This window comes from Micromys minutus, assembly GCF_963924665.1.
Source record: "Micromys minutus genome assembly, chromosome: 11".
NCBI classification, from domain to species: Eukaryota; Metazoa; Chordata; class Mammalia; order Rodentia; family Muridae; genus Micromys; species Micromys minutus.
The window spans coordinates 59,164,737-59,184,099 of record NC_137980.1 but is presented as its reverse complement, the minus strand read 5'-3'; the positions used below and the strand labels follow the sequence as shown (position 1 = coordinate 59,184,099).

General features: G+C 44.6%; 1 protein-coding gene across 2 annotated transcripts in view; it reads left to right on the top strand.

Moving 5' to 3' along the window:
* Positions 1-12,069, top strand: part of GMEB2 (glucocorticoid modulatory element binding protein 2) — a 30,369-nt gene extending 18,300 nt beyond the window's left edge. For both annotated transcript variants that reach the window (XM_080924727.1, XM_080924728.1), the window contains exons 5-10: positions 3,566-3,669; positions 4,876-5,033; positions 7,625-7,696; positions 7,932-8,069; positions 8,268-8,390; positions 9,038-12,069. In XM_080924727.1, coding sequence (XP_080780853.1) covers positions 3,566-3,669; positions 4,876-5,033; positions 7,625-7,696; positions 7,932-8,069; positions 8,268-8,390; positions 9,038-9,678 — 1,236 coding nt within the window. In that variant the 3' untranslated portion in view covers positions 9,679-12,069. The remainder of the gene's footprint in view (positions 1-3,565; positions 3,670-4,875; positions 5,034-7,624; positions 7,697-7,931; positions 8,070-8,267; positions 8,391-9,037) is intronic.
* Positions 12,070-19,363: the final 7,294 nt, after the last annotated feature.

The following is a 19,363-nucleotide window of genomic DNA, read 5'->3' as shown; positions in this document are numbered from 1 at the left end:
TGGTGTGAACATTTGAAACCTTACCCCCATGACATGCCTTCTCCAAGAAGACCAGATCTCCTAATCCTTCCCAGACAGTTTTATCAACTGGGAACTGAGTATTCAAATATATGAGTCTATGGTACGTATTCTCATTCAAACCACATATGGCCTTCATACATGTGTATAAACATGCATATATACATGCACACACAGACAAAAAAAACCAAACAAACAAACCAAAAACAGACTGGTTTCTTTAGAGTCTATTCATCAGTGATTCGTTGGACAGTAGTAAGGATCCTTTTGCATGCTTCTGTTAATTTCCCTAAAGCTATAATTCAGTGCTAATAGGAAGCTAGTTATGATCTTTACCAATAGTAAGTTTAAGAGGACTGGAGTATATGGATAGTGTATATGCAACATTTTTTTTTCCTTTATAAAAATAGTCTGTGGAAGGTGCTGCAAGAAAAAGCAGAAGTTGGGATACAGTGTCAGGAAGAAAGGGGCTTGGAGTTATTGACTCATTGGCAATGGCTTAATGACTGGGAAATAAGATAAGCTTATTGCAATGCATTTCATGTAAATTTTCTTACTTATATATTAAGTACACTTACTTCTATTGGATATGTGCAGAGAGAAACAAGGTTTTCTGAGAAGGAATATTGAAGGAGTGGTGGACTAGGTATTCCTGCCCAGACTCTTGAGACAAACTTCAAATTGGGAGACAGAACTATAGTAAAATACCCAACCTGCAGAGCCAGGCATGGTAGTACATGCCTATAATCTTAACTGGTGAAGACAGAGACAGACAGGTCTCTGTGAGTCCCAGGTTAACTTGGGCTAAATAACAAGTTCTTGGACAGCCAGAGCTACACAGTGAAACCCTGCTTTCAAAATGAAACAGATAACAACAACAAAACAAAGCTGGGGTAGTGGCACATACCTTTTAATCCCAGCACTCAGGAGGCTGAGACAGGCGGATCTCTGTGATTTCAAGGCCCACCTGACCTCTGTATAGCTTTATAGAACAAGTTCTAGGACAGCTAAGGCTACACAGAGAAATGTCTCAAAAAAACAAAAACAACCCCTGTCAAAAATTTCAAACAACAACAAAAACAAGATTGTAAAATGGCTTAGTAATTAAGAGATCTAGATTGAATTTCTAGCACCCACATGGCAGCTCTCTCTATAGAACTATATCTACAACTCCAGTTCCAGGGGTCCTGTGCCATCTTCTGACCAGCTCAGGCACCAGGCATATTCATGCTCCACTCATATACATACATATAAGAAGAACACTCACACACATCATTTTTCAAAATTAAAAAAAAAAAAAGCAAAAACCTAACCTGTATGCTTTTAAAAATGCAAAAGTAAAGACAGATAAAGGTAGTGTGGGAAGTGGTTTTATGAAAGACTTTGATAAGCCTTGTGGTCATCCTTGGGTTGAGTTCAGTATCAAGACAAAACCGGGAGAAAGGTTGTAACTGTACCAGTTGGTGTAGTTGAATATGCACTCTGCAGGTGGACACTGATACACTGATGATTTCCTGATTTGGGAGGCTGTTTCATGATTGTATCTGAGCACCTTGATCCTAGCCTATGTCTATGTAGTATGGGGTCAAGGGCTAAGGGTCTCACCAGTCTAGAAGACATGCTTATACATATATTTGTAGATTTCAGTGGTACTGAAGGACCTAGTAAAATAGCTCTGATTCTGAAGAAAGTATAGTGGAGTTCCTGAATTATCCTTGTAATTATTCCATAATTTTGAAATTATATCAAATTAAAAATTAGATAAAATATAAATATCCCATAGTGAAGCACCCAACAGAGTTTCTTAAAATGGCCAGAAAGTTGAGAATGTAGTATGTGAGAGGCTTTAATTTCCATACCCAAAACAAAATGACAAGAGCCAGCTTGTTAATATGATGGTGCATATATTAAATTCTAGCATGGACTCAGGAGGCAGAGACAAGCAGAATTCTGAGTTCAGTGTCAGCCTAGTCTTCATAGAGAGTTCTAGGCCAGCAGGGACTACACAGTGAGATCATACCTCCAACAAATAAGCTAAATAAAGAAATAAACAAATAAAAATAGAGAGCAGAGAGAGATTGCTCAGGAGAATCTGAAAGGCGGTGAAGTAGTGCCTGAGGTTGTATAGTGCTATATTCTCGCTGTGATACAAGAGAATTATCGTAAAGCTATCCCTGAACATAAGTATGAAATAGACATTTTCAGGCAAAACTAAGTTGCCATCAGCATATTTTCTCCAAAGAATGCTCTGAATATGTTTCATGTAGAGAAGAAAGGATATCCCAGACAGGAAATAGGTATTAAGAGGAATGGAGGGTAAGAGACATGAGGACAACACTGATCGGGATGAAATGTTGCGTAGCCAGGTGTGGGTACAAATGCTAATAGGAATCCTAGCATTCAAGAGGATGATGGCTTTGAGCTTGAGACCAGTCTGGACTACACAGTAATCACCAGTCCAGCCATGGGCACATAGCAAGATCCTATCTCAGATGCAAATAAGCAAGTAAATAAATAAACAACTAGATAGAGGGGAATACTAGCTACACGGTAACTCTCAGTGGTTAGTGAGTGACCTTTGACAGTCAAGGCATAATATGCTCAGGGCCTAGCACAGCATGAAGAAAAGAAATGGTGCAAGCCATCAACCTACATGAGGGGAGGAAAGGAAATGGGTAGCAGGGTCAGACCAGGAAGGCAAAGTGAGATGAGCAGGATGAAGGGCTGTATGCTGGGCACTACAGTGGTTCCAGTGCTGCTCTGATCAGCAGTGTGAAGAGGGTTCTTTCCTGTTGCTATGGCGTACAAGACATGTACTGGTTCTCAGGGAGTCAGGCATTATCACTTCCACCAGCAGATGCTCATGACAGTTGTGACCATGCTACCTGCAGAAACTGGTCCATCTGATCTTTATTTTCATTCTTCGGTTCTAGTCATTGCTTGCTTATGAAAAATGAATAGTATATTTTACTTTTCTAAGCTTTCTGCCCTAGCAAACAACAGATCACTATTGAGTCAAGAATATGGTTCTTCTGACTTTGAAGTGGACATGTATGAGCACTGTGCAAGACATAACACTGTGCATTTTACATTTCTGTGGTTTCTTAGTGGGCCCATCCATGCAAGGTGTCATCCATAGGCAGACTGTATGCTTGTGTTTTGATTAATACCACTTTTTTCTGATGTGATATGGGTGCATATCACTAAAGGAATAAATTATCCATAAGAAAGATATTGCTGTGTCTTTTCTAGTAGAAGAGTACAAAAGCTTTCTTCTCTGCTGTGGTCTGTCCCCTCATCTCCTACATAATACACTTTTGTGGGGTTATAGCATGCCAAGTAGCCAGGTAGAGAACTGGCTACTGGGGATACTGCAGTAGAACTATATCAGAATTCTGTACTGAAGCCTGTGACTGATAGAGCTGTGATTCTCTTTCTTGTTGTGAACCCCTGGTGCAGGCTGGAGCAGGAAGGGAGAACAGGCTGTGCTACAGCCTCACCAGGCCTATATCAGGCTCAGACGGTTCTCTGCTGTGCTTCTTTCTAGTATGATGAACATGTGATCAGCCCAAAGGAGTTTGTGCACCTGGCAGGGAAATCTACCTTGAAGGACTGGAAGAGAGCCATCCGGATGAATGGCATCATGCTCAGGTGGGCATCTGATCAACTTGAGATGATGGGAGGGGTTCACAGCCATTGCTTTTTCATTTGGTTTTATATTTTTGAAGATAGGGTATTTTGGTTAAGTTTATTTTGATTTCCACTAATTCTTTACTTGATGGTAATGGTGATGGTGTGTGTGTGTGTGTGTGTGTGTGTGTGTGTGTGTGTGTGTGTGTGTGTGTTTATGAATATGGTACTATTAAAACTTAAGGATATAATCTGGTGTTTGTGCATAGATAGGCATTTAGGCTTAATTTTTTAACAGCTCTTTATGCTACGCTTTACTTCTGTCTTTTTCATTATTTTTCATTAAAGACCCTTGCAAAGTGCACAGGCACTTAGGACATGTCAGGCTCATATCCTTTATGACCCAAGAGCCAATACCCATATCTGTGTATCTGGAATTTAACATGCTCTGTTGGGAGTATTGCAGCAACCCGTGCCACATCACTTCCTAAGCAGCCACTCCCTCGGGTACTCTGTTTTCTGTCAAAGTAGTCAGAACTTTGCCTCAGAGGAATTAGCTCTGGATACTTTGTCATAGCTCTCAGCCTTATATTTCCAAGATCCCCTCTGTTTTCTAGGATATGTCTAATAGGATAGCTGTTGAGACCACAGGCTGGGGGAGGTATGTTAGAATTGTCTCAGGTCAGTACTGCCCATAGACTAAGTATAGCTAGAGCCTCTGGCCATCTGTTTATGTTTATAATAGGCTGTTTGAAACTGGTTGAGTTTTAATCCAAGACCTCAGAGAGGCAAGAGGAAGTATTTAGAAGGGAACCCCCTGATAGGTAAGAATAAGTGACTATAGCTTTAGATATTGTCTTAAGCTTTAAGCAACTCCCTTTCTGTCCTAAAAGGTAAGGCTGTCCCTGGAAATGATTCCTACCTCTCTCCTATACTGAGCCACTCACCACCTTTGTTAGCTGTGGGTCTGCTCCCTAGGTTCATACTCACAACATAGATACTTGCTAGCTAGTGTTCTCATCTCCCTCCTATGAATAGAATGCTGTGTGGGTGGCCTGGGGTGGCTGTGCCACCTGTTCTGCACGTACGTCGAACTTGGTGCACAGTGAACGTTGCAGCCCATCTTCTACCTCATTGGAACCAGTTGGCAACTTCAGCTCCTGCAGTAGACAGTGGATGAGGTATTTTCAGTTAGGTTTCACCTGAACTGCTCTGGCCTCTCCACAGGAAGATCATGGACTCTGGAGAGCTAGACTTCTACCAGCATGACAAGGTCTGCTCTAATACTTGCCGCAGCACCAAGATTGACCTCTCAGGGGCCCGTGTGTCCCTGAGCAGTCCCACATCCACAGAGTACATCCCGCTTACACCAGCTGCAGCTGATGGTAGGTGCAAGAGGCTGCCAGTCTTTCAGGTCAATTGCAGCTATCCTGACCAGTCCTGTCTGGCTGCCATACACCTTGTCTCTTCCCTTCCACATGGGGCCCTACAGTGTTAGGTCAGCCTTCTTGGAAGCACATCTGGGAGCTTGTTGATTTTACTAATGGGAAATCTTTTGTTTCGTTTTTTTGTTTTTGTTTTTTTTCAAAACAGGGTTTCTTTCTGTAGCCCTGGCTGTCCTGAAACTCACTCTGTAAACCAGGCTGGCCTTGAACTCACAGAGATCTTCCTGTTTCTGCCTCCTGAGTGCTGGGATTAAAGGCATATACCACTGCCACCTGTCTGCTCATAGGGAATCTTAAAACACTTGCATTATTTTCACTTTAAAATAGTAATTCACATATAGGAGGGTATAAAGAATGGTTAAGGATGGCCTATGTCCCCAGGCCTGCTCTTTCCCACTCAAGGTTTGCCTGGATTGGAGATAAATTTTCCTTGGTACTTGGTGCTTTGAAAAACTGTCTTTTTTAGATCTCTTACTGGTACCTGGATGCAGGTCTTTCCTGCCATTTTGATTTTGGGTGACAATTTAGGATATTCTTCTCTGTTGATATCTGTCCTTCAGAGTTGTAGAAAGGTTGACTTTTATATCCCCTACCCTCCTGTTTTTTTGAGACACGGTTTCTCTGTGTAGCCCTGGCTATCCTGGAACTAGCCTAGTAGATCAGGCTGGCCTCTAACTCACAGAGATCACCTACCTACCTCTGCCTTCAAGTGTTGAGACTAAAGACATGCACTACTACCACCCTGCAGTTTTCTTTAGAATCCTGTCTAGTTTTGAGAGAGGAGTTTTGTAAATGGCAGTGAGAATGAAGTTGGGTTTTGAGTTCCTTGTCGTGTTACCCGGTGAAACTGGGCTGTTTTCTCTTTTCTTGGCAGTGTCACTTAGCTGTCATTTCACAGTATTAAGCTGACAATTACTTCCAAATGATCAGGATCTATGTATGACCTCTCTGTTTAACCAGGCCAATTGAGCCTCATCTGGGGATGGGAAAGAGTGAGGTCCTATGAGTTCCTTCTGTGTTCTTCAAAGTGCTTTGTTGTAGACTAGTTGGTCAAGATTCGGCAGAGTCAGAGTTAGGGTTCAGCTCTTCTGACAGTGCTGCATTCTTTTCTTCAGAAAGCCAGTGTCACCGAGGGTCATAGGTCAGGAACTGGCCTTTGTTAGCTCAGTCCTTAGTCCATGTTTATGGTTTACCATGATCTGAAAGGTTTAGCTTCTTTCTGGACCCAAAGCACCAGGTACATTAGGGGGTCAGGACAGAGCTCTTCTGGGGGCACATTGAAACAAAAGGCAGTGTGGGGAGTGAGTGGTCCATGTCTTAGTGGTTAACTTGGCTTCCCTTACTAAAATTAGTCACAGCCTTTCAGAGGCTAGTGAGATGTCTTAAGTATACTTGGAGTTAGGTGAACTACAGTATACAGATTTGGTGGATAAGTATATTAAATGCATTTTCACCCTTGTAGGGTTTCCAACTGATGATGTCTTTATCAGTGTGTAGCTCCGTTATGACTAGAAGAACATCTCTTAGTCTATTCCTGTAAGCCTTAGTGAAATGGTAACCAGCATGCCAATTTCATGGGATTATTTTGTAGGTCTCATGCAAAAAAGAAATGTATAGAATAGCTTTTACAGTAAATAGACGATAAATAGTGGTTCCTGAAAAAAAGAACATCGGTTGTAGGTGACAGGCCAAGACAAATAGGAATTGCTAGCGCCATCTCCTGGCAACGCAAGAGGGCTTTCTGGGCCTCTAATCAAGGCTGTAGTGCCTAGGAAAAACAGAATTGGGGTTAGGACTCAACTTTTCTGGTTATTTAGTTTTTTAGCTTAGGATTTCTATGAGTTTTTGGCTTTAATATTGTATGGCTAGGGAGAAGGGTTTCTGTTCAGTTGATTCCATGTATACATGACTCACAAACATTACAATATTAATGAGTAGTAGGCCAGTTGGAAAGTTTCTGGAATAAGCCTGCTTCTGAGTCTGCCTCTGTGCTAGATCTGTGCATGAAGCCTTGGTCAGAAACTCCAGAACTTCCAAGTACAAACTGTATGGTCATTGAGTTTGTAGGTATCAGAAATGTACTTGGTGATATACTTGAATAGATGGTTTGTCTCTCTCTTAATATAAGAAAATGGAAATATGATAAGTCAGTCAAATAAGATGAGGCGAGAGTGGCCTGTAGGGTAGAGAGAGAGGCAAGGTGGACAGTTTTCTTCACAGGGCTCAGCTGTAGGGATGTGCACATAGAACTAGAGGAGCAAAATGCTGGGATCTGCTGAAGATGAGTGATCACTCAAGAGGGTGTTTCTCTGTTCTTTGTGTGTTTATAGATATCTGTGACTGAGAATAAACTCACCATGAAGTAGAGAAGTACTCTGTATGAAGTAGAATTACTAGTGTATTGTGCTTATCAGTTTTGTGAAAATGGGTGGCAAAGAAGGATTCAGATGGAGCCTTAGAAGGGTTATCAAGACTTAAAGTTCCAGGAGCTATAATGTAGAGCAACACTCACAGCTATGTCTTACTCACAGTGAATGGCTCACCTGCCACCATCACAATCGAGACCTGTGAGGACCCTGGTGACTGGACCACAACCATTGGAGGTATATTCCTTCAGCTTCTCAGGATTATGGGTGGGCTCATGGCAGGAACTATCTACCCATGATCTGATCTTAGCTGGGTTTAGGATCCAACCATTGACCTACTAGATTTATGGGCTGTACTATGGAACTCAATGCTTTATGTGCTGACCTCCTGAGGTGATGTCCTTTATTACTTCCTGTTGTCAGTTACTCTGTACATCAATTTGTATCCTGTCTACCTGACTCTCCATCATAGATGACACATTTGCATTTTGGCGGGGACTGAAGGATGCAGGTTTACTGGATGAAGTAATACAGGAATTCCAACAGGAGCTGGAAGAAACCATGAAAGGCCTGCAGCAACGAGTGCAGGACCCACCCCTGCAGCTCCGAGGTAAGAGGGCCTGAGTCTCTCTCCCGCTAGCCCCAGGCCCTGCCATGTGGCTGGGTTCGAAGCTGTGCTAAGGGGAGTTATCAGTAGGAGAATCTTTGGAGCTCTCTCCTTCCATAAGAGGAGACAGCCCAGCACTGGAATTCAGGAACTCTAGGAGTAGCCTAGATTTTCACTGAGTGTTGGTATTGTCTCTTTCAGATGCTGTTCTCCTCAATAACATTGTGCAAAACTTTGGCATGCTGGATCTGGTGAAGAAGGTACTGGCCAGCCACAAGTGCCAGATGGATCGTTCCCGGGAACAGTATGCACGGGACCTGGCAGGTATGTGGGGTTCGAGGAGCCTGTAGGCTCACCTCTCAAGTTGTGTGTCCACATGCTTTTCTGAGACATGGCTGCATAGGTGAGCTTTTCATTTGAGGACTAAGAAGTCAGAACAACACTAGACATCATACATGGAAAAATCAGTAAAACTCCAGTGGTTGTGGTCAGACCCTGTCAGTACAGAAAGCACAGGTCACTGTTTACTGGCTTTCTTGTGATGAGCCAAATTATTTAATTTAAAGGAATAAGACAGGGAAATGGAAAAAAACTCCTGCTCCAGCCAGAGCTGGATTGTCCTGTAGTGTTGGTGTATAAGTTTTTCCTGGTGAATTTTCTTAAATGTGTACTGTGTGTGTGTGTGTGTGTGTCTGTGTGTGTGTCTGTGTGTGTGTCTGTGTGTGTGTCTGTGTGTGTGTGTGTATAAATAGGCATTTTACTTGGTTGTTTTGGTCTATCAACAACTTTCATGTGAAACTCAAACACAGTGGTGCTGAGGGGAAGGTTTTTCTTATGGCAAGCAGCCCCCTAGTCATGCGGCTGATGTTGGTTTATGATCTGCTCATTGATTGTACATGTCTGCATTTTCCCTGTGGGTACCACCTGTTCCCATCCCTCTTCTCTGTGGTGATGCTGTGTGTCCCCTGCAGCCCTGGAACAGCAGTGTGATGAACATCGCCGCCGTGCCAAGGAGCTGAAGCACAAGTCCCAGCACCTCAGCAATGTGCTCATGACGTTGACCCCAGTTTCCTTGCCATCCCCTATGAAGCGGCCCCGTCTTGCACGGGCTACATCTGGACCAGCTGCTATGGCTTCCCAGGTGCTTACACAGTCTGCACAGATTGCTCTTGGCCCTGGAATGCCTATGTCCCAGTTGACCAGTGTGCCACTTGGCAAAGTAGTATCTACACTGCCCTCCACTGTCCTGGGCAAGGGCTCTCCTCAAGCTGCCCCAGCCAGTTCACCGGCCTCCCCACTGCTTGGAGGCTACACAGTTCTGGCCTCCTCTGGCTCTACCTTCCCCAGCACAGTAGAGATTCATCCGGACACATCCAGCCTCACAGTTTTGAGCACAGCTGCCATGCAGGATGGCAGCACAGTACTAAAGGTGGTCAGCCCCCTGCAGCTGCTCACCCTTCCTGGCCTGGGACCCACACTACAGAATGTGGCTCAGGCATCACCTACAGGGAGCACCATTGTGACAATGCCTACAGCAGCTGCTACTGGACCTGAGGAACACACAGCCACTATTGAGGTGGCCGCTGTAGCAGAAGACCATGAGCAGAAATAGCTGGCAGGGAGGTAAAATCCTTCCAAGATGGGCTGGCTGCCTCTCCTCAGGCCACTGCAGGCAGAGGCCACTACAGACACAGGCCACGGGGCTGGCTCAGCACAAGCAGGTCTGATGGGCTGAACCAAAGAGAGGATTGCCGGATGAATCAAGAGAAGAAAAGGGGGCAGAATGTTGCCAGCAACCTGGAAAATCTGTCTTCAACTTATAAACTTCCTCCCCTTTTTTTGTGGGAAATACTCTTTTCCATCTGTTGCTTATTAATCCTGTTTACACATTGGGCCTTGAGCAGGAACCAGAGGGTCACTGACCAGGAGGAGGCCTGGGTGCTCCTGGTACAGCTACAGAGCCAGCACCGAGCCCAGCTGATCATAGGTCCTAGTGCCTGCACCCCCATGGGGCTGAGCCTGCTGGGACATTATTGACACATGTCTTAGGCAGCATGCCTGAGTGTGGAAGCCATAGATCCTATGGATTTGGTCTCTTCCCACAGTTCTCTGTTGGTTCAGTATGGCCAGTGTCCATGTTCCTTCACTGTTGGGAACATGCCCTGGGGCTAAGTGCAGACCCCAGTCAGGACCCCAACCCCCACCCCACAGGCACTCAGGTGGTGAAGGGGTCTCATGGACCTGGCATGTTCTAGACCCCTTTGCACATGGGCTGCAGGTGTTTTTAAGTAAATTGCTTAGTAGCCTTCTAGGGAAAAAAAATCAATTATAGTGTTTTCAACCAAAACAATGCTGAGTGCCTAGGCTCCTGAGTCAGTTTTGGGAGGGACCCAGGGCACCAATACATACACACCTAGCCAGGTGCTAGAGGTCTTAAGTAGTGTCTTTCCCTGAGATGAAGCTCTGGAAGATTTTGTGGAGGTATGCCTAAGACTTGGGGTAGCTCAAATGACTCCCTGTGTGCAGCTGGCTCTTGTACTCCCTTAGAGTTGCCCCCCCCCCCAGTCTCTCCTGGAGGTAGGTAGTGCTGGGCCTCTCTGGCCAATACCCAGTGTCTCTATCCTGAGATATATCCTGAGAGCTCCAGAGGGTATAAGGCTGTTTAGAGTGGTGGGTCGGTCAGCTGGAAGACAGAATCCAGAATGTTCCATGAAAGGCTGTCTTCGGGCAGTTTTTACAGGTCTAGGTTTGGGCCCATGCTAGGGGCTACCTAGGCCAGAGTTCTTGGAGCCAGACAATTTCAGGGAACAAAGTTTCAGCCTCTTGGTAAAAGATGTCCTGGGATAGTCCTAAGGTGCCTCTTGAATCTCCTGTTCTGTCAACTGAAGGCTTTCCTTTCAAGGGCCCCACAGTGGGAAGGGACCACTGTCCCATTTCACTGTTTTGAAGGTCACCTTGTCTCTCCATCCATGCATCCCCCTCGAGTGCCCAGATTCTTTTCACACCACTGCTGTGACTGGGCCCTTACCTGCCCCCTCCACCCACCCCACCTCCCACCCCTGCTCTCATCCCATGTCAAGCTACTGAGGTTCTTGTTTTCCCTCTATTCCATCACTGTTCACTGTGGCCAGGAATCAGCTGGTTTTGGCAGATGTTTACCTGTTTATGTATATACTCCTTTTTAAAAACTTGTTTTGTTTTTTTCATTGAGTTACAAGTTCTATTATATGCAGCTGTGTGATTTTAGAGGCATTGGGAGGACCAACAGGGTGGGTACTTCCTTGAAGTCCCTCCTCTACAAGCTTAGACTAGATTAATGTCACAAACAAAACCACAAAACCTCCCTGCCCTAGGAACCAAGAGCCTTTCCTTGGCACAAGCCCCAGATGTCATTTGCTTTTGGGGATGTGGGCCAGTTTCCTTTCTTCATAAGAGTGAGGTTGAAACATTTTTGGCCCTTGCCCCTTAGAGCATGGAGGTACTGGAAGGTGAAGTTTATTTCAGAGCCATACAAAAATAATTCTCAAATCAGCTTCCGAATTAGTTTATACCACTCCTTCCCAGTGTCCTCAGAGGCTATCTACAGCCCGTCCTCCAAGGCAGTTTCTAGCGGGACAGAGAAGGCCCAATAGTCCCGTCTGCATGAAACCCTGAATTCTAGGAGAGGAAGTTTGATCACTGCCCCACCACGAGTTTATACCTGCCTCTCTGGTTCCTACTGACTCCTATTGCTGTGTTCCCTGCTTGTTGGGCCATTCAGGACCCAGAAAGGAAGGTCTTCCCCCTCCACATGCAAACATGGGTGCTTGTGACTGCTTTCAGCTTGGATTTCTGAGAAAATAGGACAGGATTTGGTTTTGCAGAGGGTGCAAGCTCCTTTCCATGCCTGCCCAGGAGGCACGCAGAAGAGCAAGTTTGAGTTCTTTTGAGTTCTACTTTGTATGTTGTTTAGCAAGTATCTGCTTGGTACTTTGATTTAAAATAAAAACACTTTTATAATTGGTGTGTTTGTCTCTTATAATGAAAGCTATAAAGAAACCAAATTTAACTTGTAAAACCATGTCCCTTGTGACAGTGCTGGCGTTGCTTCAGGCCCTTCAGACACACCTGCCCACTGAGTCCACTTATGGTCTGCATCCTGAAGTCAAGCAAACTTTTTGTTTTGTTTTTTGTTGCTGTTGTTGGCTTTTTGTTTTTGTTTATTTGAGATAGGGTCTCTCTACATAGACCTGGCTGGCCTGGAATTCACAGGGATTCCACCTGCCTCTGTCTTCTGAGTGCTGGGATTAAAGGTGTGTACCATCACTTCCTTTTCAAACAATTTTAATAGCTACACCAGGTACCATTTGGCTTTTGTATTCAACTCAAAGAGTGCAGATGTGTGTAGCATAGGTGCTCAGCCTCCCTCTGTGAGCCTCCCTGGTGCTGCATCAGACTGTGCAGACAGGGCAGGGCTCAGAAACAACAGATTTACTACTTACAAGTCAAGACAGACATTGCAGAGCTATTAGGAGTGTGGAACAAGATGGGGATAAAGCTAAAGTAACTACTTCTCCTTGTCCCAGTGCTGAAGTTCTGGCAACTTCTCTAGAGGGTTGGGAGAGGCCATTTCTGTCAAGCTAGCCATGTTCTTCCCTTGCCCGGCTTGTTTGAAATCCTTCTTCAGGGGGCTGGAGAGATGGCTCAGCGGCTAAGAACACTGACTGTTCTTCCAGAGGTCCTGAGTTCAATTCCCAGCAACCACATGGTGGCTCACAACCATCTGTAATGGGATTCGATGCTCTCTTCTGGTGTGTCTGAAGACAGCTACAGTGTACTCACATACATAAAATAAATAAATTTAAAAAAAAAGAAATCCTTCTTCAGTACTGTTCCCCTCTTTGGTATTATGACTCCACATCTTTCAGAACAGAGAGGCAGATAGCTTGTCATGTCACTTAATGAGGGTTGGGTAAGGCACTGACGTCCTTGGGTGCTGTTGATAGGTGTGTGACTTTCTAAGGAGGACCTAAACAGATACCTACTTCCCACCTAAAGACTTGCTGTGATTTGTGTTCTTCTGTGAGCATGCTCCACTGCTAGAGAGCATTAATAGAGCTCCATTGCAATAGATGGGCCATGGGCTCTTCGTATCATCGTATTTCATGGACCCTGTCTCCAGCACACTTATGATCCCGCAGGAAATCTGTATGCATCTCAGATTTAATGTGTCCAAAACAGAATTCTTGCTTTCTCCCCTGAACCTGTTCATTCCTGTTGTTTCTTGTCTCTAAGAAGGATGTCACCATCACCTGTTGTTTCTTATCACCTGTTGCTCAGGCCACCTTTCTGCAATCTCACTTCAGATATCCCCTTCTCACTAAGCCATACCCCTCCATCTCTCAGGCCAAGAGAATCCACATTTTTCTTCACTGTTACTCTCTACAGTCACTCTGGTCCCAGCATTATCAAAGGACCATTTTCTGCCTCTGGGCAAGGGTTAGGGTTAGGGTTAGGCCATTCATTGGCCCTGCTGTGACTCCTATTCCTGACATTTGTGGTAGTCACCAGCTGCAGAATATAAACCTACTAGCTCAGAAGGGTCAACCTCCTATACCCCCACTGAGTAGTCCTGTGGCTACTTGCTGGAAGAGAATGTAAGAAGGAAGAATGGGGGCAGGGGAGCAGTCTACTCACTCAGCTTGTAGTATTCTGAAGCACAGTCCACAGAGAATGGTGCGGAGTGACATTCCACATCTGGATAGATTGCAGCTGTCCCATTCACCTGCTGAAGGAGGACATGTTTTTTCAGTTTCTTGAATATATGGCCATTGCTGGGTCCTGCAGAAACTTTTTTTTTTAGTTTTGTAAGCAGTTGCCACTGTCTCACTGTCTTCTGGTGCGCAGCTGTTTCGATTTGCATTTCAACCAGCAATGAGTGGCTGTTGACCTACATCCTCACTCCATGGAGTATACTCAGCATTTTGGACTTTGGCATGGTGATAGGTGTAGGTGGCATCTCACTGTTTCCGATGTTTGAGATTTTATCACTGTGTAGCCCAAGATAGCTTTGAGCTTGTAATCGTCCTGCCTCTCCTGTGGGATTGCAGACATGTGCTACCACATCCAACTTCCCTATTAAAAAATGATTATGTCTTTGTGTGCATGATACATGTTGAGATGCGTGTGCCATGTGCATGTAGAGGTCAGACACAGCTTTGTGGAGTTAGTCCTCTCCACCTTTTGTATGGGTTCCAGAAATGGAACTCACGTTGTCAGACTTGTGCAGCAGGTGCTTTTACAAACAGCTATCTCACCACCCTTCCCTGTTTTAATGTGCAGTTGCATGATGGCATATGATACAGAACACCTTTCTAAAAGAAGAGTTGTGCCTGGTGGTAGTGCTGCACATCTTTAATCTCAGTGCTCGTAAGGCAGAGACAGGCAGATCCTCTGAGATGGGGGTCAGCCTGGTCTAAAAAAGAAAAGAAAGAAAAAACATTTGTTTCTTATTTTTAGGTGTGTGAGCACTTTGTCTACATGTATGTATCTGCAATACATCCATGCCTGGTGTTTGCAGTGCCAGAAGACATCAGATGCTCTGAACTGGAGTTAAAAGATGGTTGTCAAGCCAGTTGGCGGTGGCTTATACCTTTAATCCCAGCACTCAGAAGGCAAAGGCAGGTGGATCTCAAGGACAGCCAAAGCCACACAGAAAACCTGTCTCAAAAAAAAAAAAAAAAAAAAAAAAAAAACTAAACCAGGTGAAACCAAACAAAGATAGTTGTGAGTTGCCATGTGGGTGCTGTGAACTTGTGTATTAAATCCAGATCCTTTGCAAAAGCAGGAAGTGCTTTTAATTGCTGAGCTATTTCTTCTTAAAAGACCTTTTTATGTGCCCACACATCCTCTTCAGGAAAGTGTCAGGTCTGTTGACTACTTTTTTAGAAAAGATTATTTTTATTATATACATGAGTACCACCACTAGCATGTCAGGGGCCCACAGAATTAGACAGTGGTGAGCTGCCATGTGGGTGCTGGGGACTAAACCTGGATCTTCTGGAAGAGCAGCTGGTGCTCTTACCCACTGAGTCTCTCCAGCTTTTTTTTTTTTTTTTTTTTTTTTTTTTGCCTATTTTCATCTAGGTCCATTTTGTTAATTTTGACTTCTGTTTTCTTTCTTTCTTTCTTTCTTTTGTGGGGGAATAGGGTAGAGTAGGAGGCAGTGCTGGGAATCAAACCTAGTGTCTCACAACTACTTGGACTGAAGATAGGGACAGATATTAGCCTTTTATTAAATCTTTTCATCAGATTTATTTTCTACAATATCTCTCCTAGATTATAGCCTGTCTTCTCAATATTTTTCAAAGAGCTTTCTTTTCCTTCACTTTTGCCAGGCATGGTGGGACACACCTTTAATTTTAGCACTCAGGAGGCAGAAGCAGGTGGATGTCTGTGAGTTCAACCAACCAATAAAAACTGCACTTGAACTTGGAAGTTTGGAATTTCAAAGAGATTGTGGGTTGGAAGTATAGCTCCTGGGTAGAGGACTTGTCTAGTATGCACAACCCCCTACTTCAGTCCCAGTGCTGGAAGGAAAAAAGAAAAAGAAATCTGCTTACAGTTTGTCAGGCACACATATTTTTACTATATTTTCTTTCTGTCATTGGCTGTGGCCGCCTTAGTTTTCTGTTACTGTAACAAAACAGCATAGCCAAGGCAACTTATAAAAGAAAACATTTTAACTTGGAGCTCATAGTTGCAGAGGGTTAGAGTCCATGACTACTGTGGTAGAAAGTATGACGGCAGGCAGGCAGGCAGGCAGGCAGGCAGCAGGCAGGCAGGCAGGCAGGCCGGCAGGCAGGCAGCAGGCAGGCAGCAGGCAGGCAGGCAGGCAGGCAGGCAGCAGGCAGGCAGGCAGGCAGGCAGGCAGGCAGGCAGGCAGGCAGGCAGCAGGCAGGCAGGCAGGCAGGCAGGCAGGCAGGCAGGCAGGAGGCAGGCAGGCAGGCATGGAGCTGAGCCAGTAGCTGGGAGCTTATGTCTCTATCCCCACAAATCAAAGGCAGAGAGAGTTAACTGGCATGGACTTTTGAAACCTCAAAGCCCACCTCCAGTGACACACCTCCTCCAGTGACACACCTCCTCCAGTGACACACCTCCTCCAGTGACACACCTCCTCCAGTGACACACCTCCTCCAGTGACACACCTCCTTCAGTGACACACCTCCTCCAGTGACACACCTCCTCCAGTGACACACCTCCTCCAGTGACACACCTCCTCCAGTGAGGCTGCATCTCCTTATCCTTTCCAAGTAGTTCTACCTGTTCAAAGTTAGGAGTCTCTGGGAGCCATTCTCATCATTGTGGCTTACCTTTTAATTTTTCTCAGTGGTTTCTGCTTGGTAGAACTGTTTAGAAAGGACTTGGAGTTGTAGCTTTGTTAGAGGAGATATGTCTCTGGTGGGTGGGCTTTTAGGTTTTAAAAAATTCCCAGCGCCCTTTCTGCCTTGTGGTTGTGACTAAGATGTGAGCTCTTGGCTGTTGTTTTACTCCACAGTCATGGACTCTCTCTGAAGCTGTGAGCCAAGTTAAACTCTTGTCATAGTGTTTTATCACAGCAATAGGAGAGTAAGACATCATATTAGCATATGTGTACATGGTGTGCATTTATAACCTGTATTAAAGTTTCATCAATGCATTTTCCTCCTTAGTCTAATAGATTTCATTCACATCAGTTCTTGGGTCTTTTTGGCCTCTTCAGTCTGGCCTAGAACCTGGGGACTTCTGTGAAGTGAGCAGGTGGTTTTCTCTCTCAGGAGTCTGTATGGGGTTCATTGTAATGGGGTTGAGCTCGGTCTTTAAGATTTATTTATCTTATGTATATGAGTACAGTGTAGCTGTCTTCAGACATGCCAGAAGGCATCTGGTCCCATTACAGATGGTTGTGAACCACCATGTGGTTCCTGGGAATTGAACTCAGGACCTCTGGGAGAGCAGTCAGTGCTCTTGACCACTGAGCCATCTCTCCAGCCTGAGCTCAGTCTTTAGCAGGAAAAGGGGTTGTGTCCTCCCAGAACCTCATCACAGGGCTTGTGACATCCATCCATCCATCTGACTCTAGTGATGCTCACTCTGACAACTCTGTTTAAGTGGCCTCCAGAAAGTCACTGTGATCAGTGCTTACTCCTGAAAGGTGATCATCACAATGAAAAGCCATGGAGGAATTACAGCTGGGGCGAATAAGATGACAATGTATCAGCTTTTGCTTTGTTGTGATATCGCATGAAATGGGGTATCCAGGACATATCTTTTTAACTTAGGTTCCAGAGAAGATGGTCATCCTTTGCTGTGGTGGAGATGTTGCTAGAAGAGTAAGAAGAGTTTGGGCTAGGTTCATGTGAGACAGGAAGAACAGTTGAGGAGGCCCTTGGATCTCAGTGTCTAGTCCTGGGAGTCTAGGTTTAGAGGACAAGTCTGGTTGGTTGGCATGGGAATATTCTGGAGGATATGAGGCCAGAGAACAGGGTCTCTTGTGTCTGTGTGGTGCCTGACCAAGTTGTTCTAGAAGCATTCTTCATTGTACAGAGACATATACTTGGTCCCAAAAGCAAAGTTGCAAAGGCTGAGAAAGCCGCAATGGCTACTTCAGCAGCTTATCTCTGACTTCTGGAACAGACTGCTGTGAGTGTGTGTGTGTTTACAGTCAAGAATGCTTTGCTTAACACTTTGCTTTTCTTCTTTAGTAAACTGTCCAGAACTGAGAGACCTCCTTTTCAATAGCTTGAGTATTCCCAGCATTCCCTGCATGAGTGCCGGAATCACCACTGGGACGATGCTGTGGTGACTGGAACCAAGGCTGCCATGAGTAAACCCAGCAACCACTGTCTTGGCGTGGTCCCTGTAATGCTAGATGTGTCTACCTAGTTGTTGTCTTTCAATTAGCCCTAGACTTAGCGTGGTCTTGCTGATCCAAAATGGAAATTTGATCAAGGGGTTCTGGTCTGGGTTTCCTTACATGAAAGTAAATATTTTCTCTACATTTGGAACAACTTCTGTTTCTACTGTTCTTTGTATAGCAAATATTGGTTCATATGCTCTGCCTCTTTTTCATAGATTGTTTTTCTGCACTTTTATTTATGGTTTAAAATACATACTATATCAAAGAAGTCAGACTTTCACCTGTAATAACAGTTAATAGTTTTTCTTTTTTGTCTGTCTGGCTTTGCTTTATTGATTATGAGGATTTTTTTCTATACAAAATGTGTTAGTTTTTGTGGGATGAACTTATTGGTAATGTGCTGGTAGATGTTTAACAACCAGTTCTCTGGAAAAGAGAGGAATTCCATGGTGACCTTTGTGGCCTGTCAAGCCATCGCCATTGCCTGAGTCTTGTAACCTACATTGGGAGGAGCCAGCTTCAACTGTCCGCTCGGATGGGGGGAGTGACACTTGTCTCACTCTAAGGCTAATTGGAAACATAATTCCACCTGAGGTTCTTTTAGGCCATTATGATTTAGTCTGTTGTTTACATCTTTGAACCATCTGCTATAGGACGTTGGCAGAGGCCAGTACCATTCTGTCATTTCTGCTTCAGTACGCTAACTAACTGCTAACAAGTGAGCACAGAGCAAGCCATCGTTTTCAGAGTGTGGACCGGATGCTGCTTTACGCCATGTATTTGACTCCTGCATGTGTATTCTAATAAATTTGTGGACTCTGACCCAGAGATCTGCTTGTCTGTAAGAAATGTTAAATATGAATCTTTTCTACCAAATACTATAAAAGGAATTAAATTTTTTTTATCCTCTCTACTGTGTGTAAGACTTTCTTGTAAATGTTTTAATTCCCCCACCTAGTTAACCCTTTGTTTACAAGAAAGGCCTCCAGCTGCAGTCCAGCAATCTGATGACCTGAAGCAGTAAGTTAGTTCCTTGGCCATCAGTGGGGAAAAGGCGCACTCACTACCTGAATCAGAATAAAAATCAAGTACATCTCCTGTCTTTGTGTTTCCTCTTTTGAACACACCATCTTGATCAACAAGTTCTGCCTTATCTAGACACTTCTACTGGAGTAATGGTCTTCTTTGTGACCCAAAACTTAACCCCCCTCCCCAACTACTGAGATAGGATAGCTGTCCTAGAACTCACTTTGTAGAGCAGGCAGGCCTCAAACTCAGGGACTCAAACAAACCATCTAAAGGTATATGCCACCACGGCCTAAAATTTATTTCTGGCACATCTGTGTTCTTCATGACTTTAAGATTTCCGAACAGTGAGTGAGGGCTAGCTGGGGATTGGCCAGCAGCCTCAGCTCCTCCC